Here is a 19,094-nt window from a genome sequence, read left to right on the forward strand (position 1 = left end):
GATTCAAAAGAATGTCAATAAGCATAAAATAAAACCGGTGTGCAATGTATATGAAACTCGGATTTAAATGTTCCTAACAGAAAAGAAGAAAGAAAAGAAGCTATTTAAAGTAGCCCTCCCAAGGGGAGTCAACTGCTCTTCAGCGCATCCTGAGCTGGCTGTGCCTTCTCTCCATCCGCTGCTCAGATATTCATGAATCGTTGCTTCTTCCAGCCTCGCTTTCTCTCTCCCTCTGCCTTTCTGGCACGGCTCTCCCTCCCTCCCTCTGATTTCTGCTCTTTCTTACTCCTTCTCTCAGCTGCTTAACTACAGCTCCCACTGGAACTTGCACAATCAAAAACAACTCTCCTTTCTCAAGCAGCCTCCAGGAGCGCATCACCTGGAGAAGAGCGACTCGCTCCCCGCGCCGGCCGCCGAGGAGCAGCCAGGTAGCTGGGGGCGGGGAGGGGTACCTTTCTCCCGCTCGGTAGGAGCCACAGCATCTCCCCGGAGATTGGCCGTATCCCACCGTCCGGCCCCCAGGGTGCTGCAGCGGTGATGCATATGTTTCGGAGCAATGATGGAAGGAGGAAAGCCGCTGCCGGTGGCAACTGAAAGTGGGGAGAGGTTGCTGCAGTAGCTGGTGCTGCAGAATGAGCGAGTGAAGAACTGAGCCCTGCTAGATTCTCCATCCCGCTCAGTCTTCATTAACTGTCTCCAGGAGGTAAACCGGGGAAACAGATATGCACTAACCAGGCGGGTGCCACCCTGGATCTATAACTGTGAATTCCCCACGGTGGAAAATGGTAAACAAAGACATGAATGGATTCCCAGTCAAGAAATGCTCAGCCTTCCAATTTTTTAAGAAGCGGGTAAGGACAGGTTTTGCTTATTTCTTTTGTTTTCTGTGCTTCCCTTAAATGCTTTTGAATGTTTGCCTGAAGTAAGCCTAAGGTTTTGTTGCTAAACCCTTAATGTAAGCCGTGCTTCTGACAGCAGTGGTAAAGCTGAGAACTATACCTGCCTTGATTCGAATTTGTTGGAGGAGGGGCAGGGGGCTATGAAGAGTTGCTATTGGGAGGAGGGGGTTGGGCTGAGATGCCTTAAAAAGGGTTTGAGCTGGGAATGGGGATTTTTCTCTCTCAAGCCACAACAAAGATTACAAGGCAGTTGCAAAGAGAATTGGCCTGAGTACAGTTATGGCTAGTAATTTAGTCAGGGGCTAATTTAGCAGCTTCCTCTGTCTTATCTTTGAAGGGTTCAACTTTTCCACACCTTTCATCCACTGAGTCTCAAGTGATGCATTATCATCTTCATTCGTCAGAAGCAGCAGCTTCTGCTTTCCCAAATCCATTCAGCCAATAATTTGCTATGTCTCTATCTATGGTATAAATAGCAAAGGACTAGAATGACCTTTTATGAAATGATGGAATCCAGCATTTAAAATTGTCTATTTTAAGTTGCCTCAATTTTTGCTTTTGCTTGGAATAACTGCCTTTTTTTTTTATTTTTTATTTTTTTAAGGAGAGAGCAGTGGGAGGTCTGTATTTGAGCGATAATTCAGGGTTATGTTGCTGTATGCATTTATTTCTTAAACTCCTTATTCTTCAACTCAAAGTATGAAAAATAAAAATGTTGCATTGGTTGTAGGTGAGAAAAAAATGATTTTTTGCATGTATGTTTCACAATAAACTCAGTTCACTGGGATGGCCACACTGGTGGTCTGTGTAAATCTGCAAATTTATACACAAGTGGGAGGTAAGAAATGAATGATTGTTAAAGGAATGATGACTGACACTCTTAAGGACAGTGTTTCCTAAGCAACGTAAGAAAAGGAACATCCTCCAGCCCCCAGTTGCCCCATCCTATATAATACCCTAGGGCAATTCCTCCAAAATGGTTCTCTCCATTCATTTGTCCTTCCCTTCATTCAGGTCCTTTCTGTGCCATTCCTGAAACACAGTTCTTCAGTTAACTCATCCGCCTAACACAGTGAATTTCAGGGTGGGCTGGACTACCTCGCTGCACCAAATGGGCAAGCTGGGAAGGCAAGGCTAGAAATGCAGGCAATGTGTCAGGCCCAGCTAGAGGGCCAGTGAAGGCTCCCAAGCACCTTTGACTGAGTTCTCATCAGTAAAGCAAAATCTTTCTCAAAGTCTGTGGGCCAAAGCACATGCATTAAAACCAAAATGAAACCAACCTGTCCTGGCCCTTGCTCTTGGAGCGGGAGTACCATGTGAAATCTCTCACTAGTGGAGCGGCAAGCTGAATGAAAGCAAGTCAGTGCAACTTCACAGAGCTCCACAAGGTTTCTTCGTGTTTCCCTGTAGCCAAAATATTTTCCAAGGGAAGGGCCCTTTATGAAAATTAATTTTCTTTCTTTCTTTCTTTCTTTCTTTCTTTTTAGAGATGGGGTCTTGCTATATTGCCCAGGGTGGTCTTGACCTCTTGGGCTTAAGTGATCCTCTTGCCTCAGCCTCCCAAATTGTTGGGATTACAGATGTCCGCCACCAGCCCCAGCCCTAATTTGCAATAATAAACAAATGTTTTGCTAATTTTAAAAATGCCATAGCCCATTATCCAGTACTTAAATTCTACTGCCTTTTAATTACGGCATTTATTTCATGGTATTAGGGATATTCTAAAACTCCTCAGTCACATGTTCTTAAGCAATGTGGACTTAAGTTACATACATTTTAAATTGTCTTTTATTTTCTTTGTTATCAAAATGTACTAATAGAAATACTAATTTACCATTTGGTTTTGTTTTGCTTAAAAGTAAATTTACCAATAGACTTCAGTTGGTGACTCTGCAGACCTTGAATTTTGCAAAGACCCACTCAGAGTACTGATGTCTTATCTGAGTACATGCAGAAAGAAGTTTCTACCAAGATAACTGGCAGGCAGCTTCATCTACCTTCTAACCTGGGTCTATCAGTTGCTGGAGACGGTATCAGACATCTCTCCTGCCCCTGCACTCTCTTTACTCCTCAAGGACAGTTAACTAAGTAGAAGGTGACCTTGTATCAAGTCATTGAATGCCCCAGGGATAAATTCTTTGATTCTTGCCTACTTTGGTTTATTCCACAAATTCTGCATTCTAAATGTTTATTTCAGTTTGTACCATGACTTTGCTTTTGGTTTGCTTTTTTTGTTTGTTTGTTTTTAACTAAACAATATGTAAATAAATCTATAAAACATTAAAACAATAATAAGGTATGTCCCACCTCCTCTCCAATCTTTCTCCCTTCCCCAGATGTAGTAACTATTACCATACTGATGTTTATACTTTCCAGACTTTTACTTCACATACACATTCATATACTATAATGCCTTTGTTTTCAGTTAAGAATAATTCATTTTCTTATATTCTATTGTTGAAGTTCCACACATTTCTGCATATTTTATTTTTAACCTAGCTAGACAGTCTTACAAAGTGAACCTTTGTCCACAGCCCACATTAAACTATGAATAGATTTTGGAAAAAAAAAAAATCCATAGGGTCTATTAGGGCTCATTAAAAAGAATGAATTTTGATTGCAGGAGGCTTAAACAGTGCTTCCTATGCTTCTGAGACATTCCAGAGGGAGCATAAGAAGCTAAAAGAGAATATAGGTTATCTGCCTTGGTCTGGCAGTCACTATTAGAGCTGACTATGTTCTAGGTAGGAGTGCTTTACATGGATTAGCTCATTTAATCTTCACAGTAACACTGTAAAGTAAGAAACATTAAATGTGCAAAGTGTGACTTAGAGAGATTAAACCACTAGCCCAAGGTCACATAACTAAAAAGTAGCAGAACTAAAATTTAAACCTTGTTTGACTCAAAGCTTGTATTCGTAATCCAGACTTTTTGATTTCAGACCACTCTCCCTTTCTTTTCTTTTGTTTCCACAACAGACTCTTCTATGCCCCTCCCCACTTCCCCAACCAAGTGAAATCTTTATGCCACTACCAAAAACCTATCAAGGCGGCCAAGCCTCTTCCAGCTCCTTTCTAGTCCTTAATACTGACAGTAATGAGAGGCAGCCCTGGGGAACCCAGATTCTAGGAACATAATCTGAAGAAAGACGGTCCAGATGCTAGTTCTACAAAATCCTTTGGATTTATGCTTTTCACCCTCATATTTTAAAAGCTCAACTAAATGAGCTTAATTTCATTTAGCAGAGAATTTCTAAACTAAACTAGATAAGAGTTCTACTTTCATTACATGTTTATGATAAATTAGCATTAGATGTGTATACATTATATTTTACTCTTAAGAGTCTCCAAAAATTCATTTAAGATGAATGGAAAAATGTCCTTATCAGTTTTATTCTCCCAATCCAAGAGCTTTAAAAGTTATCAATCCAGCTAAAAGTAATCCATTTTCATGGATTTAAAGATTTGTTCTGTTCGTGGCTCAGATTCTTACATAATGATTTAGAAAACACAAACAAATGACATTGTCTCCAACTCGATAATCCTTTTTGGAAATACACAAGGTATGTGAGAAAGACTTCCATAGCCATGACTACATTACCTTTTGTAAAATTCGAAAGTCTATCTAACACTGCAGAATTTTTGATGTGGAATGAACCTCAGAAATTCTCCCTCTGACTTCCCTCTTTCAAAGATGAGGAAACTGAGTACCTGTGGTAAATCACCTGTCAAATTAGAATGAGGTTAAGCCAGGACTCATGTTTTGGGTTTCCACTTCCAGATCTCGTGTGCTTTCCTCTTCATTAAGTCATGAACATCAAACTAGTCAAGTCTTTCATGCCTCATTCATTCATTTTTCAACAAATAGAGTAGGAACAAAATGACCACTTTTTATCTTCATGGAACTAACCGCCTAGTGACTACCAACTTTGACAAGATCCTTCCATTTTGACTCTGCATTTTTGTTGTTGTATTTTTGTTTGTTTGGTTGGTTGTTTGTTTGCAGAGACAAGGTCTCACTATCTTGCCCTGGCTGGTCTCGAATTCCCAAAGTGTTGGGATTTCAGGCGTGAGCCACCCACCGTACCCAGCCTTGACTCCATATTTTACGATTATATGCATTTGAACAATTCCTTGCGTTGTTCCTTAATAACAGTAGCTTTTCTAATAACTATCACTTAAATGGCATTAATATTGCTGGACATGGTTCTAAGAGCTTTAAGTACATTACACATTTAAATCATCATACACAGGCCGGGCGCATTGGCTCACGCCTGTAATGCCAGAACTTTGGGAGGCTTAGGCAGGCAGATCACTTAAAGTTAGGAGTTTGAGACCAACCTGGCCAACATGGTGAAACCCTGTCTCTACTAAAAATACAAAAACTAGCTGCATGTGATGGCAGTTGCCTATAATCCCAGCTACTCAGGAGGCTGAGGCAGGAGAATCTCTTGAACCTGGGAGGCAGAAGTTGCAGTGAGCTGAGATCTCGCCACGGCACTCCAGCCAGGACAACAGAGTGAGATTCCATCTCAAAGAAAAAAAAAATCGCGTATAAAAATACCTGAGATAGGTACTTTTATTATTGTGATTTCATAGATGAAGAAATTGAGGTACACAGAAGTTGAGGAGCTTGCCCCAAGTCACATAGCTAGTTAGTGACAGGATCAGGGTTTAGATCCCAGCACCAGGCTCCAGAGTCTGTGTCCTTAATCTCTATACATCCTGAATGCCTGTCAACATTAAATAATCCAGGGTGAAGTTCAGAGAAGTGAAGTGATATGATTTCTCTGGCTTCTTCCTTTCTCTAATAACTACGGGAACAAAGGAAAGGTTTTTAGCCTAGTTACAATGTTTACTCTAGCAGAGCTGAGAAATTAAATTAAGCTCCTCTGAAGTGCTTATTCTTCACAACTGTTTCATAGACAGCATCCCTTTACATTTGATTTCCTTTTACTGTTCTCTTATGCCTGCTTAAAGTATCCAAACTGGAATAACAAAGGCCCTTTTCTTATGGGAAACTTTCGCTAGTCTTCTCAGAGGGATAACATTATTGAGCAGCACTGTTCAAAGCACCTTACTCAGGTAACTCTCAAAATCCTTCATTATGCCCATTTTATAGCCAGGGAAACTGAGGGTCAGAGATTAACTAATTTGTTAAAGATCATAGAGCTAGGAAGAGGTATAGCCAGAATTCAAATTCAGGTAGTTCGTTTACCATCACCAGTCTTTACATTTGCGTCACTGGAGTGCACTGCGATGATGCCAATACTGCTGCAGAACTGGCTCTCCCGAATTGGAAACTACTTGTGAGGACAACCCAAAGAGGTATTTAGTTGTTGTTGTTGTTGTTGTTATGGCCTTAGCTATGCAGAGGTAGATTTTCCAAGCCACTGCTGAGAGCGGTAGGAATGCTTTCTAACGAATCTGAAGTCTGCTTTAGATTTTTTCAAGATGTATTTGATCATACTTCCCAGAACATGGCAGAGACTCCAGTGGTTCCTACTGTGCTTTCTTCAGAATAGCTAAAATCTAAGCTGCTCGAGTCCCTCCTGAGCCTGCGCCCACAACACAGCACACGGCCCCAGTGACACTGCACTGTCACATTAGTACTGCTTATTCCTCTGTAGCTGCCACAGGGGAGGAAGGTGGTTTGTTTGTTTTGTTTTTGTTTTTGTTTTTGTTTCAGACAGAGTCTCACTCTGTCGCCAGGCTGGAGTGCAGTGGCACTATCTCAGTTCACTGCAACCTCTGGCTCCTAGGTTCAAGCAATTCTCCTGCCTCAGCCTTCCGAATAGCAGGGATTACAGATGTGCACCACCATGCCCAGCTAATGGTTTTTTTTTTTTTTTTTGGTGGAGACAGGGTTTCACCATGTTGGCCAGGCTGGTCTCAAACTCCTGACCACAGGTGATCCACCCGCCTTGTCCTCCCAAAGTGCTGGGATTACAAATATGAGCCACCGCACCCAGCTGGAAGGTCTTTAAGGACGGAAAACGGGTTACCTTGTTCACTATATCCCCCACTTGTCAAAACATATTTGTTGAATAAAAGAATGCATAAAATAAAAGAATGAATCCTTCTATTGACTTGCCCCTAAGTCACTGCCCTCTTCTCCTTCCTCCTCCTTCTTCCTTTAAACAGGCTTCAGTGGCTTAGAAATCTAATGCATTTTATTTCTCTCTATGTTTAGATATGGATTAGATATAAATTAAGACTGAAATGTAACCTAAATCTGGCTCAAAGACAAGCTGTCACTACCCCTTCACAGCTGGCAGGTACTTAGGGAAGCTTGACCTCAGCTTGTTTGCTGACCCAATGCCCTTACCACACCTTCTCTTCTATGATACTTTTCTTGTCAGGCCAAACAAGACAGATGTAGCAGTGATTCACTAATCTCCTTTTATTTTGCATTAATATGAATTACTAACTTCAATACTGTATAGTAGGCCGGGCGCAGTGGCTCACGCCTTTAATCCCAGCACTTTGGGAGGCCGAGGCAGGCAGATCGCCTGAGGTCAGGAGTTTGAGACCGGCCTGGCCAACTTGGTGAAATCCTGTCTCTACTAAAAATACAAAAATTAACTGGGAGTGGTGGCGGGCACCTGTAATCCCAGCTTCTCAGGAGGCCTAGGCAGGAGAGTCGCTTGAACCCTGGAGGCGGAGGTTGCAGTGAGCCAAGATCACGCCATTGCACTTCAGGCTGGATGACACAGTAGGACACCATCTCAAAAAAAAGAAATAATGAATAAATAAATAAATAAATAATACTATATAGTATCTGCATTATGTATCCTCCCAACTGGAATCCTAAAAATGTCTTCCAATTATTATTTATCCTCACTTTCAATGAAGTCTTAGGAGTCACGGAGTGTGAGTAAGACTGATGCCTTTGGCACTTTGACCACTAAGTCTTAGAGAGTTTGGATGAGGGAGTTTAGCAGACTGGGTTTGGCAGTGCTGGGGAATTAGTCTCGGTACTGCAGAACGTGGATGATGAGCCATTTTCGTTAAATAGATATTTTGCCTCCCCAGCAGCTCTCAAGAAAATCCTGAGATAGGCTCTTAGCTACAGTGCTTGGGAGGGATTTTGAATGGAAAGTGGAGCTGAGTTCCTTGAAATTCTGCACCATATTTTAAAGGGCTGGTGCTGAAATACTGGTGCCATATGCAACACTGGAGTAAGAGATATTCTGAGCTCACCCATATTTTATGATCTGTAAGTGCTTAACAAGGTAAAGCAAAACCAAAATGAGGGGGCGGGAGTGAGGAACGTGGCGGGTGGAGCCATCAAAATGCATGTTGGAGATTTCCAAATATAAAAGCATAAAGGCAGGAACGGTAATGGGAATTGGATCAATAGAAAAGTTTAATTAGTAATTTAGGTCAAGCTAAAGATAGTTCCTTAGAGCAAATATTGTAGAAGCATATTTTTAAAGTGTGATTTTTTTTTTTACATACTAGTTAATTTTTTTTAGAAATAAGTCCAAAAAAAAAAAAAAAAGGTAAATATCAACTTTCCTAACATTGGCAGAGAAGACTCCTGACTTACGAGTGGGATGCTTTTCCTGCCTGCTAAGGAAAGCTAGGGTTCCTGGCTTGTCAGCTTGTTTGAGCGTGAAATCATTGGCTCCTCACCAAGCTGGGGATGAAGATTTTTACCCATTCTATGAGGCTCAAGAAAGTTCAGCTCATAGGGTAAACAGAGTCTTCAAAGAGCTTCAACTGAAGGGATATGCAGTGTCTCTGTAGAGATCCACATCCTCTCTAATGGGAAAGCAGGTGGTTCTGGACCTCACCCTCAGTGCCTCCTCCTGGCTCACAAATGAGGACAGCAGCAGTGACCTACCCTGGTCCTTGGTCTAAGAGCAGGCTTACCCAGCAAGTGGCCAGGTTTCTCTGGCAAACTGCACAGTGATGCTGGCAAATTTAAAAAAGATCATGTGTGGAAAGTGGAGAAGGAGGTGGAGGAGGAGGAGGACAGGAAAAGCAGGCAGTAAGGCAAGTTCGGTGCTGCGTTGGCATCCTCCTGCAGCTGCCATGGCATGTGGAGAAAGGATTATTATTATAGTTTATTTACTCTCACGTCTATTTTTTTGCAGCATTCTGAAATGACATTGTAAGTATTTACAACAAAGGGAAATGAAAATCAAAGATGTAACTGGAGCAGTAGAGGAATCTTCTATTTGGTAGTTCGAGGTGCCAAAATATTACTCTAATTGCTTTCTAGAGCCTGCTGTGACATTTTTCTGAGAAGAATTCACTTAGCTACTTCTGTAACATTAGGGTAACCTTGGCCTCTTTTTCCCTCCTAGGTCAGGGCATTCACCCAAAATGCCATTTGCTTTGGGAAATGACTGGTCATGTGGTTCTTCCACTTTCTCTCTCTCTCTCTCTCTCTCTCTCTGTTGTCTCTGGAGGGTAAGCTAGAGCAAGGCGAAAGAGAAAAGCATGAAGTACAATATTCCTAGGGTTGCCGGGCATGGTGGCAAACGCCTATAATCCTAGTACTTTGGAAGGCTGAGGTGAGTGAATCACCTGAGGTCGAGAGTTTGAGACCAGCCTTGCCAACATGGCGAAATCTCATCTCTACTAAAAATACAAAAATTAGCAGGGTGTGGTGGCATGTACCTGTAATCCCAGCTACTCAGGAGGCTGAGGCAGAAGAAATCACTTCAACCCGGGGGGGCGGAGGTTGCAGTGAGCCAAGAGGGCACCACTTCACTCCAGCCTGGGTAACAGAGAAAGGCTCAGTCTCAAAACAAACAAAAAAAAAAAAAGGAAAAGAAAAGAAACCTTCCTAGGCTTGTGCCCATAGAAAACAAAGGATTCTCGTTCTAACCCAGTGGTTTAAGGAACATCTTGCTGTCTCCGAGTTTGTTATCGTAACATCAGCCAGTTTGAAAGGCCTTGGTAGCTCAAAGATTCTAGTCTCTAGAAATAGCAAGGTGAAAAAAAAAAAAAGTCCCCCAAATTGTTAAAACACATTTAGACTCAAGTCCCTGTAGGACCAAAATTAAAATATGCCAGGGAGGGGAAAAAATGAAAGTTAATAGTTTGAGAATTAAAAATAAAACAGAATATGTATTTATAATGTTTATTGCTCAGAAATATGATCTTTCCCATAGAATGATGTTTCTGAAAGCAGCTGAATTTTCTTTGAACTCTGAATCTTTCTGGGCCAGTATTTATTTAGGTTGTACTGTTAAAAAAAATTACAGGAAAAAAAAACGATGAGTACATGGCTTCCAGTGTGGTTTAAAAGATTGGGGTAAGGCTGTGGAGGGGTAGTATAAAAATAAAGACATTTAAAAAGAATCCTGTTCACAGCCTCATATAGCTTCTTTGAAACCTAGAATATACACGTGCTGGGTGCAGACCTTGTCTGTCTTGTTCACAGCTCTATCTGTGTGCCTGGTGCATGGTAGAAACTCAATAATATATGCTTGATGAATCAATAAAAACAATGTAATCAAAGGGCTTGGGGAAGAGGTACCACGTGTAATTGTGATATCATTACTTGGTTGAATAGAGAGAGCATTGATGAAGAGAAGAAGTAAGAATTTAAAGAAAATATTGGAGTGATTTTAACTGCTTCCAGGTATCCATGGGTTCCACATCTGTGGATTCAACCAACTGCAGGTCAAATATGTGGGGGAAAAAAAAAAGATGGTTTCGTCTGTACTGAACACATACAAACCTTTTTTCTTGTCATTATTCCCTAAGCAATACAGCATAACAACTATTTACATAGCGTTTATATTGTATTTGCTATTATAAGCAATCTAGAGATCATTTTAAATGTTAGGGAGGGTATGCACTGGCAATATGCAAATGCCATGCCATTTTATATCAGGGGCTTGAGCATCTATGGATTTTGGGATCTGCAGGGGTCCTGGAATCAATCCCCCGCAGAGACTGAGGGACAATTGTAGTAACAATCTGTAAATGAATTTCTCCAATGAACATCAATATAATTGCTTTCTCCTTCAACCACTTGCCTTCAAAGATTAAATGTTACGTAGAAACAACCAGGACTTGGCACTCATTGCATAAAGGGCCTTAGTTATCAGCTTTGGCAAAACAGTCATATCTAATTTATTTGTCTATTAGTCAGCTTTTACGTAAAAGGGCCCACACCTTCTCTACGTTGTCGCTAATAAGTTGGTGAAGCCATTGCTAATTATTATTCATCTGGTTCAAAGCAAACACATTAAATCAAGCAATTGAGATTAACCCTTCAGAACTTATCTCTATCAGATGCAATTTCAGAATGTATAATTTTTTTTCATCTAGTACCTTGGCAGTTACGTCTTGCATTATACATTTCATTATTTTATAAAAATCAGAGAAACATAAATTTCTAATGTGTCTTCATTTCTAAAGTTAACATTTTTTGAAATAACAGATTCAGAATTTATTTCAAAATTAGTGTTGAAATTCTCCCCCTTTTATTTTTTTGTATTCTCATCATCAACAGCCAACATGAATTGAGCACTTTGATGTGTCAGGTTTTAAGGTGGGAAAAAGAAACTAAGAAATCACAAGCTTCCAGGTCGAGCTCAGTGGCTAACGTCTGTAATCCCAGCACTTTGAGAGGCCGAGGTGAGAGCATTGATTGAGTCCAAAAGTTTGAGACCAGCTGGGGAACATGGCAAAACCCCATCTCTACAAAAAATTTAAATATTAGCCAGGTGTGGTGGTGAGTGCCTGTAGTCCCGGCTACTCAGGAGGCTGAGGTGCCAGGATCACTTGAACCCAGAAGGTGGAGGTTGCAGTGAGCCATGATGGCACCACTGTACTCCAGCCTGGGAGACAGAGTGAGACCCTGTCTCAAAAGGAATAAAGAAATAACAAGTTTCCTTCACTCCCCCACTCCCTTCCCCAGAAACCTGGATTGTGTCCCTCCATGACATACTCATGATAGCTCCCTTTGTGGTTTTTTTTGTTTTTTTTTTTTTTGAGACGGAGTCTCACTCTGTTGCCCAGGCTGGAGTGCAGTGTCACGATCTTGGCTTACTGCAACCTCCGCCTCCCGGGTTCACGCGATTCTCGTGCCTCAGCCTCCTGAGTAGATGGGATTATAGGCACACACCACCATGCCCGACTAATTTTTGTGTTTTTAGTAGAGACGGGGTTTCACCATGTTGGCCAGGCAGGTCTCGAACTCTTGACCTCAGGTGATCCACCCACCTCGGCCTCCCAAAGTGCTGAGATTACAGGCATGAGCCACCACGCCCGGCCTTGTGCTATTTTTTATGGCACCCATCAGTTTGCAATTGCGTATTGGTAAAGTTTTTTAATGAATGCCTTCAGCATTAATTAATGTCCTCCTGGACTATGGTCTCTATGAGGGTAGGGACCTTCCTTCTCTTTTACATACAATTAAACCCTCAGGACCTGACCCCTGGGGGGTTATCAATAAGTATATGTTGAAACAGAAAGCCAAAAGATTGTGAAATGCCTAAGGTCTATGGAGGAGAAAGAAGAGAGTTAATCTGAAAACCCATATAGAAATCAAAAGTTCTTTGCATTTTATTCTGTTTGGTTTATGTTAAAGTTCCATTGTGTGCCAGACATGATGGCTTATCCCTGTAATTCCAGCACTTTGGGAGGCTGAAGTGGGAGGATCACTTGAGTCTAGGAGGTGGAGGCTGCAGTGAGCCATGGTCACACCACTGCACTCTAGCCTGGGCAACAGAACAAAACCCATCTCTGAAAAAACAGTAAAATACATTGAATAAATTTTTTAAAATTCCATCATCTAGACACATCTGTATTATAAGTAACTTTTTTTTTTTTTTTTTTTTTTTTTTTTTTTTTGACACAGGATCTCTCTCTGTCACCCAGGCTGGAGTGCAGTGGTACAATCATGGCTCACTACAACCTCTGCTTCCCGGGTTCAGGTGATTCTCTTGCCTCAGCCACCCAAGTAGCTGGGACTATAGACAAGCACCACCATGCTGGGCTAATTTTTGTATTTTTAGTAGAGTCTGGGTTTCTTTTCCTTTTTTTTTTTTTTTTTTTTTGAGATGAAATCTCACTCTGTTGCCCAGGCTGGCTGGAGTGCAGTGGCGCGATTTTGGTTCACTGCAACCTCCGCTTCCGGCGTTCAAGTGATTCTTGTGCCGCAGCCTCCCGAGTAGGTGGGCCTACAAGCACCCGCCACCATGCCTGGCTAATTTTTGTATTTTTAGTGGAGACAGGAGTTTCAACATGTTGACCAGGCTGGTCTCAAACTCCTGACCTCAGGTAAGCCACCCGTCTTGGCCTCCCAAAGTGTTTTGGGATTACAGGCATGAGCAACCGCACTCGGTTAAATAAAATCTCTTTTGAAGTCATTGTCTCCTCTATCATTCACTGTTCCCTGTGAAGGGAGCCATGTGGTAAAGTGCTCTTATAATTTAGTAGTAGGTTAAAGATTTTTCTTTTCTGAAGGAAATCACATTTAGCATGATATAATCTCTTTGGTTTGCCTCAGTTGCCAGGAAACTCAAAAGTAAATTTAAATATAAATTTCAGTGGACAAATTGGACAAATCTTTAGAAGTAACTTCTTAGGCTGCGCGGTGGCTCACGCCTATAATCCCAGCACTTTGGGAGGCTGAGGCAGGCGAATCACAAGATCAGGAGTTCAAGACCAGCCTGGCCAACATGGTGAAACCCTGTCTCTACTAAAAATACAAAAAATTAGCCGGGCTTGGTGACGCATGCCTCTAATCCCAGCTACTCGGAAGGCTGAGGCGGGAGAATTGCTTGAACCTGGGAGATGGAGGTGGCAGTGAGCGGAGATTGCGCCACTGCACTCCAGCCTGGGCGACAGACTAAGACTCTGTCTCAAAAAAAAAAAAAAAAAAGAAAGAAAGAAAGAAAGAACTTCTTAGTCACTGAATTTGGTTTTAATCTTGTGTTTTTATTTTCACTCTCCTCTCAGGAGTTTTTCATTGTAAATTGCCTTGTTTTTTTTCTTTTCGTTTTTTCCTTTTCTTTTTCTTTCTCTCTCTTGTTCTCTCTTTATCTCTGAGACAGGATCTTTCTCTGTCCCCCAGGCTGGAGAGTAATGGTGCGATGATAGCTCACTTTAACCTTGAACTTCAAGACTCAAGTGATCCTCCCTATTGCCCAGGCTGGAATGCTGTGGTGCAATCTCCACTCACTGCAACCTTGGCCTCCCAGGTTCAAGCGATTCTCCTGCCTCACTCTGCCACCGCACCCGGCTAACTTTTGTATCTTTAGTAGAAACAGGGTTTCACCATGTTGGCCTGGCTGGTCTCAAACTCCTGACCTCAAGAGATCCGCCCGCCTCAGCCTCCCAAAGTGCTGGGATTACAGGCATGAGCCACCACACCCAGCCCATATTTCTTTCAAATTGTGTCCAACTCTACTAAATGTATGTTAGTATTGTTGCAAAGCAAACTACCTAGAATTTGGTAAGCAAAAGCCGCTGTCATTTATTTGCTCAGGATTCTGTGGATTGGGAATTCGGTTTCACTCATTTGGAGGGTTCTGCTCCCTGTGACGTCGGCTGAGTCTTTCCTTGGCTGCATTCAGCTGGTGGTTGAACTGAGCCAGAAAGTCCAAGAAAGTTTCATGTCTGGTGTCTTAGTGCATCTCTGTTGGCCTCTCACTCCACATAGCTTGGGCATCCTCACAGTATCATCGTCTTCAGATAGACTTAGATGGCTGCTGGCTTCTAACAGGGAGTGCTTCAAGACAGCATGTGGAAGCTGAAGATCTCATAAGGCCAAGTCCTGGATGTCATATAGTGTCACTTCTGCTGCATTTTATTCATCAAAAAAAAAAAAAAAAAAAAGTCATAGGGCCAGCCCAGATTCAAGGGGAGGGAAAATAAACTTCACCTTTCAATATGAAGAGTGGCAAAGAGAAACTATGTCAAAGTTTTTTTCTTTTCTTTCTTTTCTTTTCTTTTTTTCCTTAGAGACAGAATCTTGCTGTGTCGCTCAGGCTGGAGTCCAGTGGCTGGATCATAGCTCACTGCAGCCTCGACCTCCTGGGTTCAAGCCATGGTCCCACCTCAGCCTCTTGAGTAGCTAGGACAACAGGCACCCAGCACCACACCAGATTAAAACTTTCTATTTCACTAAAATATAAAATAATTTTTCAAATTGTATCCAACTGTACTGAATTTATCTATGACCTTTTTTTTTTTTAAATCTAAACATTTACAGGAGAAGAGTATTAAGGATTCCTAATAGGAGATCAGACAAATACTGTTGGCCTCTTAACTGGATTATTTCCGAGCATGGTAACATTGGACAAGGCATTTAATATTCTAAGCGTTAAGTATCTAAGGTTTATCTGTAAAATGGGTTTAATAATAACACCTCAGGCCGGGCACGGTGGCTCATTCCTGTAATCCTAGCACTTTGGGAGGCTGAAGTGGGCAGATCACTTGAGGTTAGGAGTTTTAGATTAGCCTGGTCAACATGGTGAAACCCTTTCTCTACTAAAAACACAAAAATTAGCCAGGCATGATGGCGCACACCTGTAGTCTCAGCTGGTGGGAAGCCTGAGCCAGGAGAATCACTTGAACCTGGGAGATGGAGGTTGCAGTGAGCCAAGATCGCCCCACTGCATTCCAACCTGGGCGACAGAGTGAGACTGTCTCAAAATAATAATAAAATAATAATAATAACAATAATACCTCAAAGAACTGTTATGAGGATTAAATGACATAACGCATGTAAAGTATTTAGCCCCAATGCCTGGTACACACTAAGCACTCAAAATATGTTAGATATTATCAAGACAGACCTCAAAATTATGACCTACCTCTATAACTTACTTTTCTGAACTTTTTGTTGTGGTATAAATTGTGATTTTACTGATAAGTCTGCCTGAAGACAAGCTGCTATGAAACCTCTGTGCTCTGGGATTTTATTGACTAAAGGTCATTTCTCAAAAAACCTGCACATGATCAACAGGTTGATTCTCTCATTTAGTTATTTAGTTGTTTCTATAGGCTTAGGAAGTAGTGAACATAATTAATTTATCTTCTATACATAGTTGTCCCTGGAGCACTGCAATGGTCTAGCTTCAGTGTTAAAAAGGTATTTCATTTGCACAGGATCTCATTAAATCAAATGACACCAAATTACTCTGCTTTTTAAGTTACATACGCACAAGGCACTGAGGGACAAAAAGATATCGAAATACTTATGTCCAGTGTATAATTAGTTATTGATGAGTTTTGACCTAATTTAATAAATTTAATGTGAAATTTTGTTTTCTAATCTGCCTTACATCAAGACTTAAAATCCATTTGAAATTCAAAATCATAATCCGTGTAATTCATCAACACTCTGAATGATCTTTAGACTCTCTTTGTTATTCCCCATTCACTAAAATATTTATCACGAAAGCCTCGAAAACTTGGAGGGCATTCCATCCCTCTGTTTTAATATCAAGCTCTTTAGTTTTGTATTTCTTTTTCCTTGTTGACACTTATCTGTCCATATCTTAACTTTTCCTTTCAGTTTACCAGAGCGGTGGTGGCTCATGCCAATAATCCCAATGCTTTGGGAGGTAAAGATGGGAGGACTGCTTGAGCCCAGGAGTTCAAGACCAGCCTGGGCAACATAGCAAGACCCTCAGGTCTCCAGAAAATTAAAAAAAAAAAACAAAAACAGCCAGGCTGGTGGCACATGCCTGTATTCCCAGCTACTTGGGTGGCTGAGGTGGGAAGATCGCTTGAGCCCAGAAGGTTGAGGTTGCAGTGAGCCATGATCACACCAGTACACTCCAGCCTGGATAACAGAGTAAGATCCTGTCACAAAAAGAAAAGAAAAGAAAAGAAAAGAAAAGAAAAGAAAAGAAACGAAAAGAAGAGAAAACGAAGGGAGGAGAAGAGAAGAGAAGAGAAAAGAGAAGGTGGTCCTTCCTGTGGACCACTCCTCCTTGGAATACTCAGTTGTGGCTTCTGTGGCCCAGCACTCCAGCCTGTCCTCCTACTTGTGGATGATTTCTTAGTTTCCTTTCAGACCTTCCTGCTCTGTCCTACCAATAATGTGGGGATGGCTCAAACTCAGTCCTTGGCTCACCAGCCTCTCACCATCTCTTTGCCCTTTCCTTCTTACTATATTTCTCCATCTTTCTCACTTTCCCATCGACTCTCCCTCCTCCTCCACACACGGGTTCATTCATTCCTGTGCTTTAAATGTAATCCCTTATTCAGAAACTTAGTTCCCTGAATGCCAGACCTCTGTTCCCAATTGTTTACTAAACATTCCCATTGAAATGTCTCACACACATCTTGAGCTAATCCTGTTCAAAACCCAACTCTTGATTTTTCTCCCTATGTTTCTCTATTTCAGTAGATGATACTACCACATAACTCATTTGTGAGAGTGAGAAATCTAGAAATTATTTATCTTCTTTTCTCCCAACGTCAGTGCAATTCATCAGCATATTCTATTGCATTTACTTCCAAAATACACTTCTTGGCCAGGGACGGTGGCTCATACCTGTAATCCCACCACTTTGGGAGGCCAAGGCAGGTGGATTACCTGAGGTCAGGAGTTCAAGACCAGCCTAGCCAAGATGCTGAAACCCCATCTCTACTAAAAACACAAAAATTAGCCGGGTGTGGTGGCGCATGCCCGTAATCCCAGCTACTCGGGAGGCTGAGGCAGGAGAGTTGCTTGAACCCAGGAGGTGGAGGTTGCAGTGAGTCAAGATCATGCCATTGCACTCCAGCCTGGGCAGCAGAGTGAGACTCCATCTCAAAAACAAAAACAAAAAAGCAAAAAAACAAAAACAAAAAAAAAGCAACATTTATTTTTAACTCCTCTTCTCTTTATCTCCAGGGCCTATCCCTTGGTGCAAGCCACCACCATCTTTCGCCTCGACTCCTTAGTGAAATCTCTTAACTCATCTCTCCCCATCTTCTTTCTCTCTGCCTTCCCCTCCTTAACATCCCCATGAAAAAAAATTACAGCACTTTAGACGAATTAACATCTTTCTCATAGTAATAAGGTTTTCCTGAGGGAACAAGGCATTGAGAGAGAAAAGTACTTCCCTAGGGTCATATACAGAAATGGCAAATATGATGTTAGAAGTCAGGCTCCTTTTTCAGTGGCAATAAACTCTCTTATTTTCTCAGTTATCTGCTGTGTGTTTTTCTTTTCTCTCTCTCTTTTTGACTTACTTTCTTTTTTGAATTAAAAAAAAAAGCATTTTATTTTGTGAAGAACTGAGGTATTTGGACCTTCTTGAGTGTAGGTGATGCAAACATGCTTTAGTTTAAATTTCATTATCCGACTCCACCAAACTCAGGGGAAAAAAAAAAAAAAAAAAGTCACAGGGATTGGAAAAGCTACCAGAGGCTCTAAAACCCTGTCAGAAGGAAATACCTAAACTAGAAAGAACAGGCATATCCAAACATTGAGTATTTCCACATTGGAATCTTTTTTTAAGTAGTTTACTAACCCAGAGTTTAATGATTCTGCTAATGACCATACTTGTTATGAGTTTTACTGTATGTCAGTCAACCACTTTGCATAGTTTTCAAAGTCCTCCCTGTTCTGCACACATCAGCATACCTTGCCTTACTCCCTTCACTCCTTGGCATAACTCCGCACCTCCGATGTCTCAGGAAGCTGGTTTTGCTCACAACCTCACCCTAACTCCACACTTAACTAAATTCTACATATGTTTCCAGAGCCAGCTTTAGTTCCATGTGATCTATGACACTTACCCAGCTACTGTTTTTTTTGTTTTGTTGGTTTTGTTTGGTTTTGTTTTGTTTGAGGTAAGGTCTAGCTCTGCTGCCCAGACTGGAAGGCAGGGGCACAATCACAGCTCACTGCATCCTTCACCTCACTGGCTCAAGCGATCCTTGCACCTCAGCCTCCAGAGTAGCTGGAACTATAGGCATGAGCTGCCACACCTGATGTTTTTTGGGTTTCTTTTTTTTTTTTGTAATTTTTTTTGTAAAGATGAGGTCTCCCTGTGTTACCCTGGCTGACAGCTACTGTGAATTGCACAGATTGCTTTCTTTACATGCAATGAAATTAAGAGCTGAGAGCTGGCCGCGGTGGCTCACGCCTGTAATCCCAGCACTTTGGGAGGCTGAGGCAGGTGGATCATGAGCTCAGGAGATTGAGACCATTCTGGCCAGCATGGTGAAACCCCATCTCTACTAAAAATACAAAAATTAGCTGGGTATGGTGGTGCA

At 41.6% G+C, this 19,094-nt stretch overlaps 1 protein-coding gene across 1 annotated transcript in view; it reads left to right on the forward strand.

The window, feature by feature from the left end:
* The first annotated feature begins 311 nt into the window (after positions 1–311).
* SGK1 (serum/glucocorticoid regulated kinase 1) overlaps positions 312–19,094 on the forward strand; it is a 150,223-nt gene continuing 131,440 nt past the window's right edge. The window contains exons 1-2 of the mRNA XM_021937835.2: positions 312–428; positions 701–851. Of these exons, the coding sequence (XP_021793527.1) occupies positions 783–851 (69 nt within the window). The 5' untranslated portion in view covers positions 312–428; positions 701–782. The remainder of the gene's footprint in view (positions 429–700; positions 852–19,094) is intronic.

The sequence above is a fragment of the Papio anubis genome, chromosome 6 (assembly GCF_008728515.1).
Source record: "Papio anubis isolate 15944 chromosome 6, Panubis1.0, whole genome shotgun sequence".
Lineage (NCBI taxonomy): Eukaryota > Metazoa > Chordata > Mammalia > Primates > Cercopithecidae > Papio > Papio anubis.